At 43.3% G+C, this 23,484-nt stretch overlaps 1 protein-coding gene across 4 annotated transcripts in view; it reads right to left on the bottom strand.

The window, feature by feature from the left end:
- fam131bb (family with sequence similarity 131 member Bb) overlaps positions 1-22,573 on the bottom strand; it is a 47,597-nt gene extending 25,024 nt beyond the window's left edge. For 3 of the 4 annotated variants that reach the window (XM_060920593.1, XM_060920591.1, XM_060920592.1), the window contains exon 1: positions 22,495-22,573. In XM_060920593.1, the coding sequence (XP_060776576.1) occupies positions 22,495-22,522 (28 nt within the window). In that variant the 5' untranslated portion in view covers positions 22,523-22,573. The remainder of the gene's footprint in view (positions 1-22,494) is intronic. The other variant, XM_060920594.1, reaches the window with a different exon arrangement.
- Between the last annotated feature and the right edge of the window lie 911 nt (positions 22,574-23,484).

Genomic DNA, 23,484 nt, shown 5'->3' with positions numbered 1-23,484 from the left:
CATTAAACCATTCAGTGAGCCCTCATACCCTGTGAATAGGTACACGGTCACCTAAGAAGACACCACTCCCAACAAATGTCAAAAGATCAGTCAAAATAACTTTGCATTTATTTGCAATGACCATTTCTTCTACAGGGTTAAGTTGATCCAAACCCTTCACAGCATATTTAATATTTAATTTGTGAACCATTTGAAGTTCAAAGTTGAAATGATTGGCCAAAGCATTAAAAGGGAAAAGAAAGAAAAATCTTAAGCAACAAAAAAGAGAAATACTAAGCCTGCCCAATCCTGCTGCTATGTACTTTATGTATGTTTTGCCAAGACTGACGCTGCATGGCCATACATTCTGCTATATCCTTTTTTTTATTCTATCCACATTCACTGGATATGAGCAATCACACGCTCTGATTGGCTACTTTACTACTAGGATATCAGCTCATATACTGTGAGTAGAGAAAAACAAAATGGCGGAGCGCATCAAGTCAGAGATATCACTTTGTTATCAAGTATTTAAAAGAAACAGAAATACCTAAAAGAATATAGTCCCCCCAATAGCTCCTGTTCCATACTCCAGCCCAGTCGGTGGTAGTAATGCACCTTTAAGTTGGTTTGCCAACCGCCAAAAAACCCTAAAGAAGAAGAATAAAATGGCAGAGGCTGTTACTGAACCAACCAAGGACAAAATAAAAACTCTACTCGAAAACAAAACCACAAAAAATACCAAAAAAAAAGCGCAACAAAATATGCAATGAAAGGATTTCATGGATAGAACATACCTTTTTTTTCCCCAAGGAATATTATTATAGCATTTTTCACAAATTGATACTGTCATTTCATCGGTTTATTTACATTCTAAGTGGAAATTATTTTGTTGGACGTTTTGTATAAAGTTTTTATTTATCGAATTTGCAAAAAATAAAAATACTCTGTTTCTCAAACTCCAGTGAATGTGGATAGAATAAAACAGTTATTCTACTCAATATCATTGTACATGGTTTATAGCCAACTTGGCGCCACACGTCTCGTCAGCTATCAGCTCATGTACGACTCGATTTTGTGGAATAACTGTTAAATAGTCAGTAACATCATGTGACAGTGTGTAAAGGGAGCCATTTTTGTCAGGAAAAAAAAAAATCTGAAAAGTCTGTAAAACCTGTGCTGGAAACCTATAAAAAAAACTGACAGAAGCTACATGCCAATCAATGTAATTCACTTTGAATGGTGGTCCATGAACAATCACTATAATGACAAATCCACTTTACTAAGCCCTGCATCTGAACTAAATGTGGAAATACAGGCAAGTAGCAGAGACCTCATTTCCTAATATGAAAATCAAACTGGGCAGTCTTTGCCTTCTTTTGGAGTCCATCCAAAGTTTGAGCAATCCCACACCATACGAAGCTACAGATTATTTCTATCTGCATGTAGTGTGTTCTGGCTGTCAAACTTGTCTGTGACATTTTAGCAGGAGCCCACAGCAGGGTGAGCACAAAACTACCTAAATAAGAACCCAAGAGCAGCCTGAAGTTAACTGCATGGTATCCCAACAATGTTATAGAAAGTGCAGAACAATTTATAGCACTTTATTCTTATTCCTTGTATTAGGATCAGGCTAAATAATACAAAAGCACAGAATCAGTGTCGGGTAACTCTCTAATGCATGAAAGAGAATAATGTGTAATTACAGAGACAGCAAGCTGACATTTATCGATGCACTCAGCACTACTGCAGCTGAAACTGGTATGAAAAAGCATGAGTCATCTTAACATGAAAATATGGGGCGATGATTTAATAACATTGCAATTTAACTGATCTGCCATCATTCAGAGAATAAGTGTCATCAAGTGTCTCTTGTTACGTATATTTATTAAGTAATAATAGAAAACCTAGAGTAGATTCTTGAAATATATCAGTTCATTGTGACTAAAGTTACTGTGAGGAAAATGGTGAAGGAGATAGATAGATAGATAGATAGATAGATAGATAGATAGATAGATAGATAGATAGATAGATAGATAGATAGATAGATAGAGTTATTTTAATGTTAGCATGCTAGTTGGGATGGGCTACCAGGTGAAAAGGCACTGGTACTTCTGCAAGAACAGGTGTTTTGACCATAAATAGATTTAAAAAAAACTCTTGTTAAAATCTATGGTTTCACAAACTCTAATGTCCAAAACATGGTAGCCTCTAACGATTATTGGGACTACTGTGACCCTAGAGACAAATTAAAACGGACAAGGAAATGGCGGATCTAGCATTATCTGTTGATTTTGGCCAGACACTACCCAAACTGATAATCACATCATCAGTTTTTCTTTGGCTAATCAGGCACAAGCTACACCATCCACACTCTTGCTGGAGCAGTTGGGGGTTAGGTGCCTTGCTCAAGGGCACTTCAGTCAGTCCTGCTGGTCCAGGGAATCAAGCCAGTGACCTTTTGGTCCCAAAGCTACTTCTCTAACCATTAGGCCATGGCTTTTGATCTGTCTGTACCAAAGGACAAAGTATGATCTAGGAATGTAGACCTCTGGCACCTAGAAGATTCTGCCTCATGGAGCGATCTGGGAGCAAACAGTCACTGACGCAGACATGGCAGCTCACAGATGTTTCTTAGTTTATTGCAGGACAAACATGAGTATATATTCACATTCAAATATATGTTGTAGCTATATGATTGGATGATGATGATGATGATGATGATGATGATGATGTGATTGATGAAGCTAAGTTATCTACACTACCGTTCAAAAGTTTGGGGTCACCCAGACAATTTTGTGTTTTCCATGAAAAGTCACACTTTTATTTACCACCATATGTTGTAAAATGGATAGAAAATATAGTCAAGACATTTTTCTGGCCATTTTGAGCATTTAATCGACCCCACAAATGTGATGCTCCAGAAACTCAATCTGTTCAAAGGAAGGTCAGTTTTATAGCTTCTCTAAAGAGCTCAACTGTTTTCAGCTGTGCTAACATGATTGTACAAGGGTTTTCTAATCATCCATTAGCCTTCTGAGGCAATGAGCAAACACATTGTACCATTAGAACACTGGAGTGATAGTTGCTGGAAATGGGCCTCTATACACCTATGGAGATATTGCACCAAAAACCAGACATTTGCAGCTAGAATAGTCATTTAGCACATTAGCAATGTATAGAGTGGATTTCTGATTAGTTTAAAGTGATCTTCATTGAAAAGAACAGTGCTTTTCTTTCAAAAATAAGGACATTTCAAAGTGACCCCAAACTTTTGAACGGTAGTGTATGTATAACGTAAATAGGTGATGAAGCATTACATCACTGGTTTAGACTACATTATTGTATGCAAGAAGAGAGACATTATGTACCATTACATCACCCATTAGGATCATAATCTTATGAAAAGAAGAAAGACATTACTGGTCAAAAGAACCTTCATTAAGCAGAGAGCAGAATGTGCGAGCGAAGCTAAATCTCAAAGATGCAACTTAACCAAAACAAGTAGCAATCAGAACAGCCTGTACCAGTTTCAAGCATGCCAAGCATATACTTCTATCATCTGTTTACAACACCTCTTCAGGGTGGAATATGTTTTAAGCATTGCTAGTAAACATTATTAATCATTGTAGTAATTTCTTCTCCTGTATGCTACATATACAAGCTTTTTTAGCAGAAGGATGTAAATGAAGAGTAACTGCATGTCCTAGTGTTATCACTGTCTGCTCTTGAACGTGAAGTAGCTGTTCCTCACAGTAATTACGTTACCAGAGCCTCTTGACACACAAGGCCAAGTCAGCCCATAATTTCAGTTGTAACCAGGAGACATTTAGCTAATAAAGCACAGTGGTTGTGTGAGGCTCAAAAAAGTGTAATGCATCACGACTTCACGGTTCAAGGCTTCTCAGACCTCCTTACAGCTATCAGTTTGGCCAACATTGTCTTAAATTCTGGATCAGACTGCAGTCTTAATATACAGCTCAGTGATTCTCACCATGGCGGTGTGTTGTGTTGCAGATTCAGCACGCAACAATAACAGCTGATCACGTGACCACGGCCAAGCGCTTCTGCCTTATTAGCGACTCCCCAGTGGCAATACCAAAGAGAGGGAGAGAGAGAGAGAGGTGGCCATATACAACATTTAATAGCAGGCCTGGAGCACGTGAAAGACAGGATGCCACCACATGTAGTAAACTAGATGAAACGGTTTTGTTAGTCACTGTGTTCATTTCTGAAGTGATTCGATGTAAACTCTCCTTCCTCCGAAGGCTACGTCTATCACCGGAAAAGCCTCTCTCTGCAGGAGCTGAAAATAAAAGCCATGTGGTACACATCACCTTCAAATAATGTAGGAGATTTAGAGGTTGTTTATTTTACCTTTAAGAGAAACAAGGCAACAGCTTACAAAATCATAGAATTTTATATATGTGATGTCACAGATGGGGTGGGGCATGATGAAAACAGGAAGTTGCCCAGAACCCAAATAAGATAAGGTGGCTCATCTCATCTCATTATCTCTAGCCGCTTTATCCTGTTCTACAGGGTCGCAGGCAAGCTGGAGCCTATCCCAGCTGACTACGGGCGAAAGGCGGGGTACACCCTGGACAAGTCGCCAGGTCATCACAGGGCTGACACATAGACACAGACAACCATTCACACTCACATTCACACCTACGGTCAATTTAGAGTCACCAGTTAACCTAACCTGCATGTCTTTGGACTGTGGGGGAAACCGGAGCACCCGGAGGAAACCCATGCGGACACGGGGAGAACATGCAAACTCCACACAGAAAGGCCCTCGCCGGCCACGGGGCTCGAACCCAGAACCTTCTTGCTGTGAGGCGACAGCACTAACCACTACACCACCGTGCTGCCCCATAAGGTGGCTTATAAATTATAATTATGAAATTTAATCAGTAGGCTGTAGCTCTGTTGTAAATAAAACAATTTATTAAAATTACAGTTAAAACAATTAAAATGAGGGGAGGTACAGTGGTTAGCACTGTCACCTCATAGCAAGAAAGTTCTGTGTTTGAACCTGGCAGCTGACCAGGGCCCTTCTATTACCCCTCCTCAACCAGTAGGGAACAGGTTCTGTTCTTGTTTGCACACCAAATTTTGAACCATTCAGAGCATCCATCCATCCATTATCTGTAGCCACTTATCCTGTTCTACAGGGTCGCAGGCAAGCTGGAGCCTATCCCAGCTGACTATGGGCAAGAGGCGGGGTACACCCTGGACAAGTCGCCAGGTTATCGCAGGGCTGACACATAGGCCAAGTTTACATTAGACCGTATCTGTCTTGTTTTCTTCGCGGATGCACTGTCCGTTTACATTAAACCGCCTGGAAACGCCGGGAAACGGGAATCCGCCAGGGTCCACGTATTCAATCCAGATCGTGTCAGCTCCGGTGCTGTGTAAACATTGAGAATACGCGAATACGCTGTGCTGAGCTCTAGCTGGCGTCGTCATTGGACAACGTCACTGTGACATCCACCTTCCTGATTCGCTGGCGTTGGTCATGTGACGCGACTGCTGAAAAACGGCGCGGACTTCCGCCTTGTATCACCTTTCATTAAAGAGTATAAAAGTATGAAAATACTGCAAATACTGATGCAAATACTGCCCATTGTGTAGTTATGATTGTCTTTAGGCTTGCCATCCTTCCACTTGCAAGTGGTAAGTGATATGCGCTGGGATCACACACACAGCGGCTCAGTCCCGAATCACTGCTTGTGCACTACACTCGTGCGCTCTGTGAGCTGCGCAGGGCCAGAGTGCGCACCCTCCAGAGGGCACTCGCTGTTCAGGGCGGAGTGATTTGGAGCGCAGGATGCCTGTGGAGCCGAGCGTATCCGTGTATTGGTGTTGCTGTGTGCACGCAAATCGTGTATTGGTGTTGCTATGTGCACACTAATCGTTTTAAAAATGTTAATCTGATGATCCGCTGATACGGTCTAATGTAAACCCCATCATAGAGACAAACAACCATTCACACCTATGGTCAATTTAGAGCCACCAATTAGCCTAACCTGCATGTCTTTGGGGGAAACTGGAGCACCCGGAGGAAACCCACACAGACATGGGGAGAACATGCAAACTCCACACAGAAAGGCCCTCGCCGGCTGCTGGGTTCGAACCCAGGACCTTCTTGCTGTGAGGCAACAGTGCTAACCACTACACCACCATGCCGCCCCATTCAGAGCATTTCGACCAAAAATAAAATGTTTCGGAGCCTGAAAAGTTGATTCCCAGCTGGATCTAAAATATAGTTGGTTTTTCCTGTGCAAACCATGACAACATCACTGGGTGTGTCATTAGTTTGGAGAGGAAGTGGAGAGCAGCAATGGAGAACACAAAATGGAAACACAATGGAATAGTATACATCTTCAGAAAAAAATGGACCAAAAACAAATATCTGCAATAACAGAACAAAAGTTCACAGGTAATCAATGTGCACCACCATCTTGCGACTACTCTTTACTCCCGTTGTGAATTGTGCCCTCCGTTCATGACGCATCCTTGATCACAACAGTTCCATTCAAAACTGCTGAAAACGTGGGCTGGTTCACTAGCTGGCACCAAGGTTCAAAGAATCCTGAATGAAACCAGTTCAAGAACCCCTTTCTTGTTGGTTGAAAAGGGGTTTGTATGCTTTCCCCATACCCGTGTAAGGCCCTGTCCACACGGCAGCGGATTCAGGTGACTCCGATACAATTGCTTATCGTTTAGGCCTGGCGTCCACACGGCACCGGCGTTTTGGGTGCCCAAAACGCAATCTTTTTGAGAACGGGTTCCAGAGTTGAAAGATCTGGCAACGTTGCCGTTGCAAAGTCGTCTGGATGAGTAGAACGGATTTGTTTACGATGACGTCACAACCACATGACTGAGTGCTTCACGCCGGGTAGAAGTGTAACGAACTCAATGCGAGTTGTCAACAAATCCTATAACTTGGTTCATGAAACATGCTTACAAAATATTTTCACTGTGAATATTTATTGTGTAATGGTGCAAAGTGAGAGAGAGAGAGAGACTCTGCCCTTAGGGCAGAGTCAATCCCGCCAGCAAAAATAGGGAAAAAAAGGAGCGATCTCACCTCTTCAGATGTTGATTTAAGTCCTACAATACATTCCTCAAAAAGGACGTAGAGGAGCAAATTAATCCATCAACGTGTATCATTCAATTTATTCCGGACCATTAAAGACGCTGCCTTCCGTGTAGAATCATACGTCATCCTCGCCGCCATATTGGATAGGTCAAAGCAGAGAATAAAGATTAGCTGCGTTTAACTGTACCAACAGGTTTGTCGTCCAAACGAGATCACATGGGATTACCTTTCACAGGTGAGACTGGAAAAATACTTTTCATTGTATTTGGTCATTATAATGTAATTTTACGAACAGATTTTCCTGACTTTGTGGCTAATATGAAGTCTCGCGCATAATAGTTTATGCGCATGCGTCCTTACTACTTCTATTGTTCTGGTGTCTCCGAAGGGACCGTCTTACAGCGCCCCTAGAGGTGTGGCATGTGTATTGCATCATTTTCAGCATGCGTTGCCATATGGACCTGATATTTTACTGATCGTTGCCCATTTGGACGCGATATTTTTTTAAATAACATCTCGTTGCCGTTGTCGTGTGGATGTAGCCTAAGGCTACGTTTACACTAGACCGTATCTGTCTCGTTTTCTTCGCGGATGCACTGTCCGTTTACATTAACCCCCCTGGAAAAGCGGGGAAACGGGAATCCGCCAGCGTCCACGTATTCAATCTAGATCGTATCAGCTCCGGTGCTGTGTAAACATTGAGAATACGCGAATACGCTGTGCTGAGCTCTAGCTGGCGTCTCATTGGACAACGTCACTGTGACATCCACCTTCCTGATTCGCTGGCGTTGGTCATGTGATGCGACTGCTGAAAAACGGCGCGGACTTCCGCCTTGTATCACCTTTCATTAAAGAGTATAAAAGTATGAAAATACTGCAAATACTGATGCAAATACTGCCCACTGTGTAGTTATGATTGTCTTTAGGCTTGCCATCCTTCCACTTGCAAGTAATAAGTGATATGCGCTGGGATCACACACACAGCGGCTCAGTCCCGAATCGTGGCTTGTTCACTTCACTCGCGCACTCTGTGAGCTGCGCAGGGCCGGAGTGCGCACCCTCCAGAGGGCACTCGCTGTTCAGGGTGGAGTGATTTGGAGCGCAGGATGCCTGCGGAGCCGAGCGTATCCGCGTATTGGTGTTGCTGTGTGCACGGCTAACGGTTTTAGTGTAAACGCGAATCATTTTAAGAACGTTAATCTGATGATCCGCTGATTCGACGTAATGTAAACGTAGCCTAAGTTTCCTCCCACCATCCGAAGTCATGCAGATTAGGTCAGCTGGTTGCTCTAAATTGCCCATAGATGTGAATGTGAGTATGAATGGCTGTCTGTCTTTCTATGTTCTCTTCATGATAGACTGATGACCTGTCCAGGGTGTTTGATCACCCATCGTTAGCTGGAATTGGCTTCAGCTTACCAACGACCTGAAACTGAATGAACTGTTTTTTGTTTGTTTTCACATTGGCCCACTTCATAAAACAGTAAAAAAAAAAAGGGGGGGGGGGGAAGGAAATTCCAGGTATGTGTGACAGTTTGGGCATACCTAACAACCTGTCCCCCCACTCTGTCTGTCCCTCTGAGGCCCTGTCCACACGGCAATGGATTCAGGTGAATCCGATACAATTGTTTATCGTTTAGGCCTGGCGTCCACACGGCACCGGCATTTTGGGTGCCCCAAAACGCAATCTTTTGAGAACGGGTTCCAGAGTGGAAAGATCTGGCAACGTTGCCGTTGCGAAGTCGTCTGGATGAGTAGAACGGATTTGTTTACGATGACGTCACAACCACATGACTGTCAGTGCTTCATGCAGGGTAGAAGTGTAACGAACTCGATGCGAGTTGTCAACAAATCCTATAACTTGGTTCATGAAGCGCGCTTACAAAATATTTTCACTGTGAATATTTATTGTGTAATGGTGCAAAGTGAGTGAGAGAGAGAGAAAATAGCCCTTAGGGCAGAGTCAATCCCGCCAGCAAAAATAGGGAAAAAAAGGAGCGATCTCACCTCTTCAGATGTTGGTTTAAGTCCTACAATACATTCCTCAAAAAGGGCATAGAACAACAAATTAATCCATCAACGTGTAGCATTCAATTTATTCCGGACCATTAAAGACGCCGCCTTCCGCGTAGAATCATACGTCATCCTCGCCGCCATATTGGATGGGTCAAAGCGGAGAATAAAGATGCCTCATTCATGTGCTGCGTTTAACTGTACCAACAGGTTTACCGTCCAAACGAGATCACATGGGATTACCTTTCACAGGTGAGACTGGAAAAATACTTTTCATTGTATTTGGTCATTATAATGTAATTTTACGAACAGATTTTTCTGACTTTGTGGCTAATATGAAGTCTCGCGCATAATAGTTTATGCGCATGCGTCCTTACTTCTTCTATTGTTCTGGTGTTTCCGAAGGGACCGTCTTACAGCGCCCCTAGAGGTGTGGCATGTGTATTGCATCGTTTTCAGCAAGTGTTGCGTTGCCATATGGACCTGATATTTTACTGATCGTTGCCCATGTGGATGCGATATTTTTTTAAATAACATCTCGTTGCCATTGTCGTGTGGATGTAGCCTGAGTTACATGTCAATCCTGAGATCGAGATGCTGACCTCTTCTGCCCCTCAAACCTGCCTGATCCATCCTGATGCCCTACGTCTGGCTGGAGTCTCATCACATTGCTCTTGTGGAGGACGGCCCCATATGGACAGTCAAAAGTCGCACTTGGAAGATGCTCTGGACACTTACAGTAATGCTTTTTATGGCTGAGGATTACAGTTAACTTGCTAACTCTAGGACTGCAGTTGTCATGGACAGTTTTACACTCAAGTTTCGATCAATGAACAGTTGATAACTTCAACAAAACAGACTTCATGTGAAAACTATAATGAATTTCCTGGTTTCACAGTTATACTTTGTGACTATATAGGACACTGTTATAGAAGTGAGTTATTTATAATCGCGGTGTCTGTTATCACCCAGATGAGAATGGGTTTCCTTTTGAGTCTGGTTCCTCTCGAGGTTTCTTCCTCATGTCGTCTGAGAGAGTTTTTCCTTGCCACTATTGCCACAGGCTTGCTCATTGGGGATCGATTAGGGATAAAATTAGTTCATGTTTAAAGTCTTTAAATATCTGTAAAGCTGCTTTGTGACAATGTCTATTGTTAAAAGCGCTAAAGAAATCAACTTGACTTGACAGTTCTATAAGTTTTTTTGTAATGGGGGTTCTCTAACAGAGGAAATATGCAACTTGAGGAACTCATACACTTACAAAGCCTACATCATAATGTAAAAGCTGATTATGAGAATTGTAATTTAAATGTGGATTACGTCATTCATTCATTTGTTTTCAGAAACTATATCCTGGTTAGGATTGTGGTGGATCTGGAGCCTATCCCAGGAATACTGGGTGCAAGGTGGTATCCACCCAGCATGTGATGTGGGAGTGCTACCTACTCCACCAGTATACAGCCTTTGCTGATTATTGAATTGAAATTAATGAAATAATAGTTTAAGGCTAATTCAATTTTAAAAAATAATAATACAAGTCATTTAGGAGTCAATGAGTGCCAATGCGTTATTTTGAAATGACCCTACACATGGTTGTTGTGAGTGTTCTCCATTTAATTTCCCTTTCACAGACTTTTTTTTTTTTTGGGGGGGGGGGGGGGGGGGGGGGGGGGTTAGTATGTTTGTTTAAAGGCCCGGTCCCACTGCACTTACGGATGCAAAGAGGATGTAAAACGTAAAAAAATTTTTGCCATCCGTTGGAAAATGCTATGCATCCGTTGTGTACTCATTGCATACGTGCTTCATACGCTCTATCCATCGAGCATCCGTCCACTGTGATTTCATCCGCGCAAAAAGTTTTGAGCTGCACAAAACTTTTAGAACGGATGAACTTTCCGCCGTGTACGATGTAAATCCGCGACATATACGAGCAACAAACGTTCTATGTCCGTTATCATCCGTTAAACATCTGCTGTATCCTCTCTGCATCCTCTGGGCATCCTCGCAACTCACATCCGCTGCAGCTGAAAACGGAAAGAGGGAGGAAAGATAAGGTACATGAAACGTCTATTCATCGTTAGTAGCACGGAAATAGAAAGGATGTAAGCGTATGCATCTCGTATATAAAGTATTCAAAACGGACAAAGCGTTTATATCTGGGATGTATCTCGTATATTTAGGATGTCTGGAGTATGTCTAGAGTATGTAGAAGGACACCTAGCGCAGTGAACGGTCTGCATCCGATATACATCCGCGCAACATCCCCTTTGTTTCCGTTAGGCGTACATGATGCATCCCCTTCATCCGCTATGCATCCGCTCTTTCTGCTATGCGTCCGCTTCTCAGTTATCACCGGTAACCCCTTCGGAGCTGTCATCCACTTCCATCCGCTAGGCTTCCTGTGAACATGCGTTTAACATCCCCGCTATATACTACCCACGTCCGTTCTTTTCCGTTCTGTTTTCTCAAATTTTCGCCAATTTTGTCCATTTCTGGAGCGGATGAAAACGGATAGAGCCACCCCCGAAATTTTGCTCGTCCGCTGTGTCCTTTTTGCATACGTTTTGTGTCCATCGGCCAGTGGGACCGGGCCTTAAACTGCACTTAGTATCTGTGACATTGGTCAACAAGTACTGCAAAATGTGTGCACAGGAAAAACAGTATCTATCTTTTTCAGCTTCAAAAAAAGCCAACTAATTATGACACTGTAGGATGGTTGTCCAGCTGACCTTGCACTGTCGAGGCTGGAACCATACTAACATTAATCCAGGGGAAAGGCATGTGTGGCCAGCTTATGGAAACCCGTGGATCCGCTTGGCTGTGACTGTTACGTGCTGTGAGACCTGGTTCTGACGCCCAGAGACTGACAGCTATGGATGACTGGCGGTCTCTCTGCGAACATCTCCGTCTCCTATCTCTATGTTATGCACACACCCACCCCACACGCTACATTACAGCTCATCAGTCACCCTGCAGAGCTCTGTTTCTGCAGAGAGGAGGCCAGTACCTGCTGCAGCATTCTGAGTCAATGTCAGACCTCTTTGATAAACAACATGTAAGTGCTACAGACTGCAATTAATCATGCCCATGGTATGAGAAGAGCCAAATCAGCCTTCCTTCACAGCTTAGATGACGCATCTGAAAGCACACCTCATCCACATCACTTATCTGTCACGACGCTGTAATATTACCTGAATCTGTTGCTTCATGGAACTATAAGTTGACCTTCCACAGACGGACACACATACTGCGTTTAAAGGGGGAGATGTTTTACAGGCATATATCTTGTCCAGTCAAGCATTTTTGTTACAGAGTGGACTATTGCAGCTGCCATCATTCGAGGTTTTGTGTGTGTGTGTGTGTGTGTGTGTGTGTGTGTACATGAGCACTTTGTAATCAGATCAATAACTGGGAGTCCCTCTCTGTAATACAATATCTTAAATGTAGCTCGATCATTCTTAACAGAAGACACAGAGAGCAGGTAAACTGTATATTGTACTTAAAGTATGCCAAACAAGCACTTGACTGCAGAGCACCACTGTGCAAGCTACTCTTACTCTCAAAATGTTTCCCAATGTAAACAAAGTATGTTTTTTTTTCTTTTCACTTCACCACAGTGTTGCAGTCGAGTCACTAACTGGTGAGCGGCACGGTGGTGTAGTGGTTAGCACGGTCGCCTCACAGCAAGAAGGTTCTGGGTTCGAACCCAGAGGCCGGAGAGGGCCTTTCTGTGTGGAGTTTGCGTGTTCTCCCCGTGTCTGCGTGGGTTTCCTCCGGGTGCTCCGGTTTCCCCCACAGTCCAAAGACATGCAGGTTAGGTTAATATGGGACGGCTTTGGGCTGAGGTGTCCTTGAGCGAGGCACCTAACTCCCAACTGCTCCCTGGGTGCTGTTAGCATGGCTGCCCACTGCTCTGGGTATGTGTGTGTGCTCATTGCTCACGTGTGTGCATGTGTGTGTTCACTGCTTCAGATGGGTTAAATGCAGACAGGAAATTTCACAAGTGTGTGATGAATAAAGTTGTGCTTTCTTTCTTTCTAAATCTCGAGTCTGAGTCCAGTACTGAGTCCCCAGTGTTCAAGTCCGAGACGAGTCCACTACTGATCTGAGTCAAGTCCGAGAACAAGACTCCAACCACACCATTTGAAGGTGGCTGTTTTAGCGCCATTAACATTAGTTTGTTCCTGAACATGACGTATGAACAGGTGAATGTGCATTTTCACAAAATTAGTATAAAAATTAAATATCTTATGCCAAATTATTATGGCATGCTACAAAAAATAAAGAAAAAAAATCAGAGTCCTCATCTCCAATTTACGAGTCCTAATGCCGTTAATGCACGAGTCCGAGTCCAAGTCTGAGTCATCAGTGTTCAAGTCCAAGTTGAGTCACGAGTCCTTAAAATTAGGGCATGAATCGGACCCGGGGACGGCACGGTGGTGTAGTGGTTAGCACTGTCGCCTCACAGCAAGAAGGTCTGGGTTCGAGCCCCGTGGCTGGCGAGGGCCTTTCTGTGTGGAGTTTGCATGTTCTCCCCGTGTCCGCGTGGGTTTCCTCCGGGTGCTCCGGTTTCCCCCACAGTCCAAAGGCATGCAGGTTAGGTTAACTGGTGACTCTAAATTGACCGTAGGTGTGAATGTGAGTGTGAATGGTTGTCTGTGTCTATGTGTCAGCCCTGTGATGACCTGGCGACTTGTCCAGGGTGTACCCCGCCTTTCGCCCGTAGTCAGCTGGGATAGGCTCCAGCTTGCCTAGGACCTTGTAGAACAGGATAAAGCGGCTAGAGATAATGAGATGAGATGAGACTCCTGTTGGATTAAGCAATATCTGACTCAAAGACATTTGAAGCATGTGGTCATCAAGATGTAACATCGCATTCTCATTACTGTTAGAAGAGGAATCGGAAGGAGTGTCTATTATAGTGTCTAATAGTTCATGCACAGCAAAGCCCAATCAGAAATAGCTATAAGAGAGCCTCAGGCACCGAAGCATCATCTCATCTCATCTCATTATCTCTAGCCGCTTTATCCTTCTACAGGGTCGCAGGCAAGCTGGAGCCTATCCCAGCTGACTACGGGCGAAAGGCGGGGTACACCCTGGACACGTCGCCAGGTCATCACAGGGCTGACACATAGACACAGACAACCATTCACACTCACATTCACACCTACGGTCAATTTAGAGTCACCAGTTAACCTAACCTGCATGTCTTTGGACTGTGGGGGAAACCGGAGCACCCGGAGGAAACCCACGCGGACACGGGGAGAACATGCAAACTCCACACAGAAAGGCCCTCGCCGGCCCCGGGGCTCGAACCCAGGACCTTCTTGCTGTGAGGCGACAGCGCTAACCACTACACCACCGTGCCGCCCCCGAAGCATCATATAAGAATTTAATAACAGAGCATGCTAGACACATACAGCTTTTGTCAAGCTTTCTATTTGAACCACAAAGAGTTGTAGCAATAATGAAATACGAAGTTTGTACTCATCATGAGTTTAACTTCCTGGGTAAGGCCAATAATTTAGTAGTGTGTGTTAGTGTCCTGAGACTGAAACTGAGACCGAAACTGTAAATATAATAGAAGTGTAGCACACAGTGGCCCAAATCTCATTTTGCTTCTTTTAAAAGACCTATATTGAATCACTCTAGTCCAAGGCCAGCTGTCATCAGTCGTATCCACTTGGGGTTCATGTGTTTTAAAATTCAGGGGAAAAAATTAGTGAACCATTTCTTTTTATATAGCAATTTCTCAGCCATGCTGTACACAAGAAACTAAAAAAAAGTGTTAAAGTCAGCCTACTACACAGAAAGTAACTTTATTACACAAAAGAACGGGGAACACACCAACCTCACTAAAGCTTTCTGATACAGGGTACTTTCTCAGAGGCACACATGTACACCCTCGCTAAAGGTTAACACAGCCTCAAGTAATAGCTCAGAGAGCTCCCTGAGGTGTAATGGCAGTCATGCACAGAGATGCTGTATTTTCTCCACAGGACTGACTATACACTGCATTTTCTCTACCATGACACTGTAATACAGCCAACACTGAGCCTTCTCGCATGCACGTACACACACGTACGCAAAGCACAGTGGGAAATTCTCTAGAGCTTTTATTGCGCTCCTATATGTTCATGAGAATGAGGTGTGTGCGTGCGTGTGTGAGTTGCAGGGCCGATGCCAAACTCACCTGCAAACTGCAGTGAAAATTAAAACAGCTGAATAAGCAGAACACACTTTGGACTCACAATATAACTCCTCAACCTCATTCAGCACAGCAAGGTTATACCTCCACATATAACAGGATATGCACCAGACTCGGAACAGTGTTTATCATTTATTCAATCAATCATTCATTACTGTAGTAAGTTGAGCGGGTGGGTGGAGCACAGAAGTACGGCAGGCCAGAACTGAGTTTGCAAAAGCTCTTTATTTTCAGCTTTTCAGCTTCACATACTACTCCCAGTCACACAGACACGCACGCACACATCAGTTGCCTGGTAGGGGAGAGAGCTCCCTTCCTCTGCTCTCTCTCTCCTTATATAGGGCGCGGCCACTGGGGAAGACACAGATTAACCAACATCAGGTGCAGTGATTCTGCCACTTACCTTCCATGACTCCGCCCTCCGGTCACAGACCGATGCTTGACCACGCCCCCGCTGCCACAATTGCCTATAGCGCTTATCTATTGCGAGTCATAGGTGAGCTGGAGCCAATCCTAGCTGACTATGGGTGAGAGGCGGGGTACACCCTGGACAGGTTGAAAATCTATGGCAGGGCTAACACAGAGCCCATGTTTACATTAGACCATATCAGCGGATCATCAGATTAACGTTTTTAAAATGATTAGTGTGCACACAGCAACACCAATACACGATTTGCGTGCACACAGCAACACCAATACACGGATACGCTCGGCTCCGCAGGCATCCTGTGCTCCAAATCACTCCGCCCTGAACAGCGAGTGCCCTCTGGAGGGTGCGCACTCCGGCCTTGCGCAGCTCACAGAGCGTGCGAGTGAAGTGCACAAGCTGTGATTCGGGACTGAACCGCTGTGTGTGTGATCCCAGCGCATATCACTTACCACTTGCAAGTGGAAGGATGGCAAGCCTAAAGACAATCATAACTACACAATGGGCAGTATTTGCATCAGTATTTGCAGTATTTTCATACTTTTATACTCTTTAATGAAAGGTGATACAAGGCGGAAGTCCGCGCCGTTTTTCAGCAGTCGCGTCACATGACCAACGCCAGCGAATCAGGAAGGTGGATGTCACAGTGACGTTGTCCAATGACGACGCCAGCTAGAGCTCAGCACAGCGTATCCGCGTATTCTCAATGTTTACACAGCACCTGAGCTGACACGATCTGGATTGAACACGTGGACCCTGGCGGATTCCCGTTTCCCGGCGTTTCCAGGCGGTTTAATGTAAACGGACAGTGCATCCGCGAAGAAAACGAGACAGATACGGTCTAATGTAAACTTGGCCAGAGACAAACAACCACTCACATTCATACCTATGGGCAATTTAGAGTACCCAGCTGAGCTAATCTGCATGTCTGGACTGTAGGAGGAAACCAGAGCACCCGGAAGAAACCCATGTAGGTATGGGGAGAACATGCAAACTCTACACAGACAGGCCCCAGTGGGCTGCTGTGAGGTGAGAGTGCTAACCACTGCACCACCGTGTTACTTTCTTTCACAGTGTTTAATTCAGGAGAATTCCAAATGCAAGTGCATCCCATTTTATGAAAATATTTCGCTTCAAAGGCTACACGTTTTAGCGTCCACTGAGACTAGATATGGAAATGTGTTGCCACAGCTACGCTAAAAATTTCCTTCTCCAAAGCTATGTACTGTCCCAGATATATAAATAATTGGACTGTTTGGGGAATAAAACTAGTCTAGAATTTGCAGTACATGAAAAAAATATGGCGTGTAAAATCTTTGAGAAAGCTGATTTAAACATGCGTGCTGCTTTTATAGTTCTTTGGCAGTCACTCATCTTCATCTCGGTGGTAATGTGTTTTAACATAAAGTCTAAAATGGTTTCTTGATCACACAATGCGTAGTCTTATTCTTATTTCCGAAACACTGATAGAGGAACACGTTCTTTTTCAGGGTGATTGAGTTGTTTCTTGAAGCACGTCTCCACTCAGCACTCAAGGCCATATTCGCTTTCGAGTGTAGTGTAGCGCTCGTTCTAATTACAGATTCGCTGGCTGACATCTGGGTCAGAAGTGAGCATGTGCAGTATTCTGGAGAAGATAAAATAATAAGTCTGGGAGCGAGCATGACTGTTTATCTGTGCGGGAAAAGGACTGAGGCGACAGCACACATGGGTAAATACCAAAAACAAACACTTGTACAGTGTGACACAGTGACGCAGATGTCATAGTGCCAGGTTCCCCAGTTCAAGCCGAAGTTTTAGGTTATTGTTTTTGTGTGAATCTGAGTGTGTAAGCTGGCCTGTAATGGACTGGTGGTCTAATCTAGGGTGTATTCTTACCTTGCACCCAGTATTCCTGGGATAGGTTCTGGATCCACGGTGACCCTGATCAGGATTAAGCAGTTACTGAGGATGAAAGAATGAACACTTGCACAATGCTCACTACGTATTGCATTCCTCTTGTCTGAAAGCATGTTTGCTGCTGTATGTCTTATGCAGTAGTAACACTAAGTCAATTTAAAAAACAATGTAAACATGGAGTATTTATTTCACTAATTTTGCATGGATTATAACAAGTATTCTTTTACTTCGACCATTTAAAGATTGATGACGTGACCATAAGAAAGTCAAATACTTGTCTATTATTAATTAGTATTTGCCTGCGTGTGCGTGTGCGCATGTCTGTGTAAGAGGCAGTGTGCAGCATTAATATGAGTATTGCCAAACTAGCTCTTTTTTGTGTGTTTTTATAGAATCTGTTATTTCAGCAAGCCTCCTCCTACGTGTGTGTTTGTGTGTGTGTGTTTGTGTATATGTGTGTGTATCCCATCACTGCACTGTCCAGCTCTCAGATCACAGTCTGTCTCAGAAAGCTGATCTGAAGTTGGCCAATCGATATCTGACTCCAAAGCTGCCCAAATGCAGAGTACACACCAAGCATCAGCATCCAGCAATACTCTATAAAGCATGCCATTATATTTGCTCTGCGCTACACGTACTGATCTATAATGCTGCCACACAATACTGCTCACCCACACACACTGCTCCACATAACGCCGGCAGTAAACTTCACGACTTTATAACACTGTCATTTAATACTGCTTCAGCAATTTACATTTGACAAGCAGATATTATTTCCTTTCCAAAAAAGGACTTGTGTATTAAACACAAACACAATCAGGGGAAAAAAAAACTCTCAGACTGAACAAAGAACAGAGCTTCATACTCGTCTACTAGAGTTGACAAGTTATTTAAAACCGAGACAGCTATATGAGAAATCACAGCATATAAATATATTGGAACGTTCTTTTTTTTTTTTGCATAGCATTTGCTTTGTTTTTTGTTGGGACAGTATACTTCATTCAAACAGTAACACATGCAGTAGCAGTCAAAAGTTTGGACACACCTAGTTTTTCACAGGTTTTTGTGTATTTTGACTCTTTTCTACATTGTCGAACAAATCTGAAGACATCAAAACTATGAAATAATATATGGAACATATATAGAATTATTCTATCCACATTCACTGGATATGAGCAACTGCACGCTCTGATTGGCTACTCGACTACTAGGATATCAACTCATATACAGTGAGTAGAAAAAAACAAAACAGCGGAGCGTTTTGCTGAACCATCTCATCTCATCTCATTATCTCTAGCCGCTTTATCCTGTTCTACAGGGTCGCAGGCAAGCTGGAGCCTATCCCAGCTAACTACAGGCGAAAGGCGGGGTACACCCTGGACAAGCCGCCAGGTCATCACAGGGCTGACACATAGACACAGACAACCATTCACACTCACATTCACACCTACGGTCAATTTAGAGTCACCAGTTAACCTAACCTGCATGTCTTTGGACTGTGGGGGAAACCGGAGCACCCGGAGGAAACCCACGTGGACACGGGGAGAACATGCAAACTCCACACAGAAAGGCCCTCGCCGGCCACGGGGCTCGAACCCGGACCTTCTTGCTGTGAGGCGACAGCGCTAACCACTACACCACCGTGCCGCCTTTGCTGAACCAACCGAGGACAAAATAAAAACTCCACTTGAAAATAAAACCCCAAAAATTATCAAGTATTTAAAACAGAAATAGCTAAAAGAATATAGTCATTCCCATCTCATCTCCTGTTCCACACTCCAGCCCAGTCGGTGGTGGCAATGCACCTTTAAGTTGGTTTGCCAACCGCCCTGCCAAAAATACAAAAAAAGCAACAAAATATGGAATAAAAGTATTTGATGGTAAGAACTTATCTTTTTATTTTTCAAGAATCATTATTATAGCTTTTTTTTTGTACAAATTGCTACTGTCATTTCACCGGTTTGTTTACATTCTAAGTGAAAATGATTTTGTCAGATGTTTTGTATAAAGTTTTTATTTATCGAATTCGCAAAAAATATAAATAAAAATGCTCTGTTTCTCAAAATCCAGTGAATGTGGACAGAATAAAACAGTTATTCCACTCAATCTCATCATACATGGCTTATAGCCAACTCGGCGTTACGCGCCTCGTCAGCTATCAGCTCGTATACGACTCGATTTCGTGGAATAACTGTTAATTATGTGGTAAACAAAAAAGTGTTTAAAAAATATTTTTCATATTTTAGATTCTTCACAGTAGCCGCCGTTTACCTTGATGACGCTTTGCACACTATTGTCATTAACTTAACCAGCTTCATGAGGTCGTCACCTGGAATACTTTTCAATTAACAAGTGTGTCTCGTCAAAAGTTAATTAGTGCAATTTCTTGCCTTCTTAATGCATTTGAAATTAAACAGTAAATAGTAAATAATATAAATACAGTAAATAGCCCTATTCCACAACTGTAGTAATCCATATTAAGTCAAGAACCGCTCAACTAAGTAAAGAGACATGATATCCAGGTGTCCAAACTTTTGAGTGGTACTGTGCATGCTGTTACACGTACAGGGCTAAATGTCTCTTAACTAGTGCCTGATATTGGATCACTTTTCTCTATTGCTCTAAGGAAAGACATTAGAACTCATCTCATCTCATTATCTCTAGCCGCTTTATCCTGTTCTACAGGGTCGCAGGCAAGCTGGAGCCTATCCCAGCTGACTACAGGCGAAAGGCGGGGTACACCCTGGACAAGTCGCCAGGTCATCACAGGGCTGACACATAGACACAGACAACCATTCACACTCACATTCACACCTACGGTCAATTTAGAGTCACCAGTTAACCTAACCTGCATGTCTTTGGACTGTGGGGGAAACCGGAGCACCCGGAGGAAACCCACGCAGACACGGGGAGAACATGCAAACTCCACACAGAAAGGCCCTCGCCGGCCACGGGGCTCGAACCCAGGACCTTCTTGCTGTGAGGCGACAGCGCTAACCACTACACCACCGTGCCGCCCGACATTAGAACTATAATGTAAAATATAAATAAGTATTGTGTTTTTATATTAGTTCTCTCATAAGTTAATAATGATCATGGTCAGTTTTCTACCACAAAGCAAACATTTAAGTGGTTAGGTTAAATTTGAAAAGCACACTGGGAATTGTTATACGTGCTCAATATATTCATTTCCATATGCAAATATTCCTCCCTGTACTCCCAATCACCAGTGTAATAAATAAATCATTCTGTGTTCCTGCCTTTGTTTACTCTCACTATCTGCTGCATTATTGTGTACTATACGAGAAAGAAGATGGCAGCTGTGCTGACGGCCACTGACTGTCACTCATGAAGCTGTTAGACACCTCAGTATTCACAAGTACATGTTAATGTGGCGCACCAAACGATTGTGCCTTTATTATGTTTATTTCTGTACTAAAGATGGCCTTCATCAGAGCCAAAACCACTCCCTGCTACACACTGCTGCTTCCAGTGGCTTTTAAAACACCTGTTAAAATAAACAAGTAGGTTTTGCACAGAAAGAAATTTTTTCTTCTAAAATGCTTTCAAAAAACCCGTACTGACACAAATTAACATCCATTTGCAAATGCTGTTCCTCATGCAAATCGAAAGCAAATAGCAGCAGGTGGTTATCGGATATGATCGTCATTTATACTAGTGATGGATAATCACACACTGACCATCACACACGAGTCAACATGAACCAGTCCACCACATGCACCAATGACCTTGTTTTTACAGGGACGAACTTTAAGACTCCCAAGTAAAGTATGATTTGCTACGTAATATATAAGGTTTGATTGATTTTTGAGGTCAGTGAGAATAAAACCGATAAATAAAACAAAATAAAGTAAAAAAAAAAAAAAACCTGCATCAAACCTGATAAAAGATTCAGGAAAAGGGTTGGTATTGGTTTACTCTGGTTACGGGCTTTTTGTATTTCAGTCACACTGCCCACTTAAAAGTGTTATCAATAGCCTTTTAGGTCAAAAGTCAATAGAAGCCAGCAAAGCGCTGACCAGAAAAGGCGACATGTTCCATAAATATATCTTCATGACCAAATTCATGCTGCATTGCCTTTCCATGTTATATGCAGGAATCTGAAAGTGGCTCAAACAGGCTGAACACTTTTCAGAGTTTTAATGTCAGATTTGGAATAGCCTCACACACACACACACACACACACACACACACACCTATTAGTAACTCCTGCTCATGTTCCCCTTCCCTTTAATCCTTGTTGCATCTCCCCTCTCCTCTGACTGCAGTCAACTCAAGCATGCCTTTTTCTGTCTTTCCTCTTCTCTCTCTCTCTCTCTCTCTCTCGCTCTCTTTCTTTCATGTCATGCAAACATTTCAGACATATTCCTTTTCTCACTTATCCTGATTTAATTAGTCCATTTCTGCAAAGTGATCAAAGCAAACAGCTGATATTGCTGCATTTCCATCTTCCATCTCCCCATCTCTCTCTATTAACATCTCCACCACCCACCCCTACACACACACACACACACACCGGTCATGCAGTAGCATAAATCAGAAGATGTTGGTGGGGCTCCAACAGCCTTACTATAAACTCACAAACATGTATACACAAGGGAATAAGCAGAGACACAGAGACAGACACACACAGTGACACTCGGCTCCAAACATGTTCCGGTCCACACAGCCAAATGGATTTGACACATCTCAAACATGAAGCAGAGAATGTTAGCTCAGTGCTGCTTCCCACACCAGCAACCCCTCCCCAACTCCCTAATAACCACACACACACACAAACAAACAAACAAACAAACAAACAAACAATTTACAGCATTGATACAAAAGAATATGTCTTACTGAGTGTTCTCGAGCCAATACATCCCATGGTTTATTCACAAAGGCCCAGGACATGAACAAGGAAGGGCTTGCCGTTCACCATACATTCTCTCCTTCTCTCTCCCTGTCTATTCTCTTGCTGCCTCTCTGCTCTCATAGTGCTCTCCCTCCTTTCTCCTCCTCCTCCTCCCCTCTCTCTCTCTCTCTCTCTCTCTCTCTCTCTCACTGATGCAGTCAGACCATCATAAGAATATATCACAATATAATTTTATTGATAATACCGTATCGCTTTGTAACTTGACATGCTTTTTTATTTTTATATTTTGCCTGCTGTAATCCTGACTTCTGTTTCTGTGTGTAATGTGTTAGAAGTGGATTAGTATATTAACTAATATCAATGACAGGCAATTAGAGTCTTTTGAGCTTGCAGGGGGCTGGAGCTGCTGTGATATTGCTTTGTGTGTGTGTGTGTGTGTGTGTGTGCACTCAGTCTTACACGGGCACGTATGTGTTGCATTATGTTTCCACTGTTTTCACCACATCTGTGTGTGCACTGCTGTGTGACTGAGCTGAAATGCAGTGATTCTGTCTATCAGTCTTTTCTCTGTCTCTGTCTCCCTCTCTCGTTCTGCCCTCACGTTACACACACCTACAATGCAGCAGAGCTTTTTTTTTTTGGTCTCTCCTTCAAAATCCCCTCCTCTTTTGGCTCTTGCTTACACACACTCACTCACTCATAGCCAATACTGAAAGATCATTACAGGGTATTCCTGTGCGGACCTTTCCTGTGTTTTTATTCTCTATTAACACCCCACCCCTTCCTGCTGCTTCTGTTCTCTAGTCCTCTCTTTGTCCTCACTCTTAGTAACACACACTCGCACACACAAGTAGATTTGTAATCTGCATATCTGTCCTGTTTTCCTTATCTCTTTCTCCATCACGCTCCTTTCGTCTTGTATGATAAATTTGTGCAGTGACGCAGACAAAAATGAGACGAAAGGAGGAAAGAAT

The sequence above is a fragment of the Neoarius graeffei genome, chromosome 5 (genome assembly GCF_027579695.1).
Source record: "Neoarius graeffei isolate fNeoGra1 chromosome 5, fNeoGra1.pri, whole genome shotgun sequence".
Taxonomy (NCBI): Eukaryota; Metazoa; Chordata; class Actinopteri; order Siluriformes; family Ariidae; genus Neoarius; species Neoarius graeffei.
Note: the sequence above shows the minus strand (reverse complement) of the source record. Positions and strands in the feature narration are given on the sequence as shown.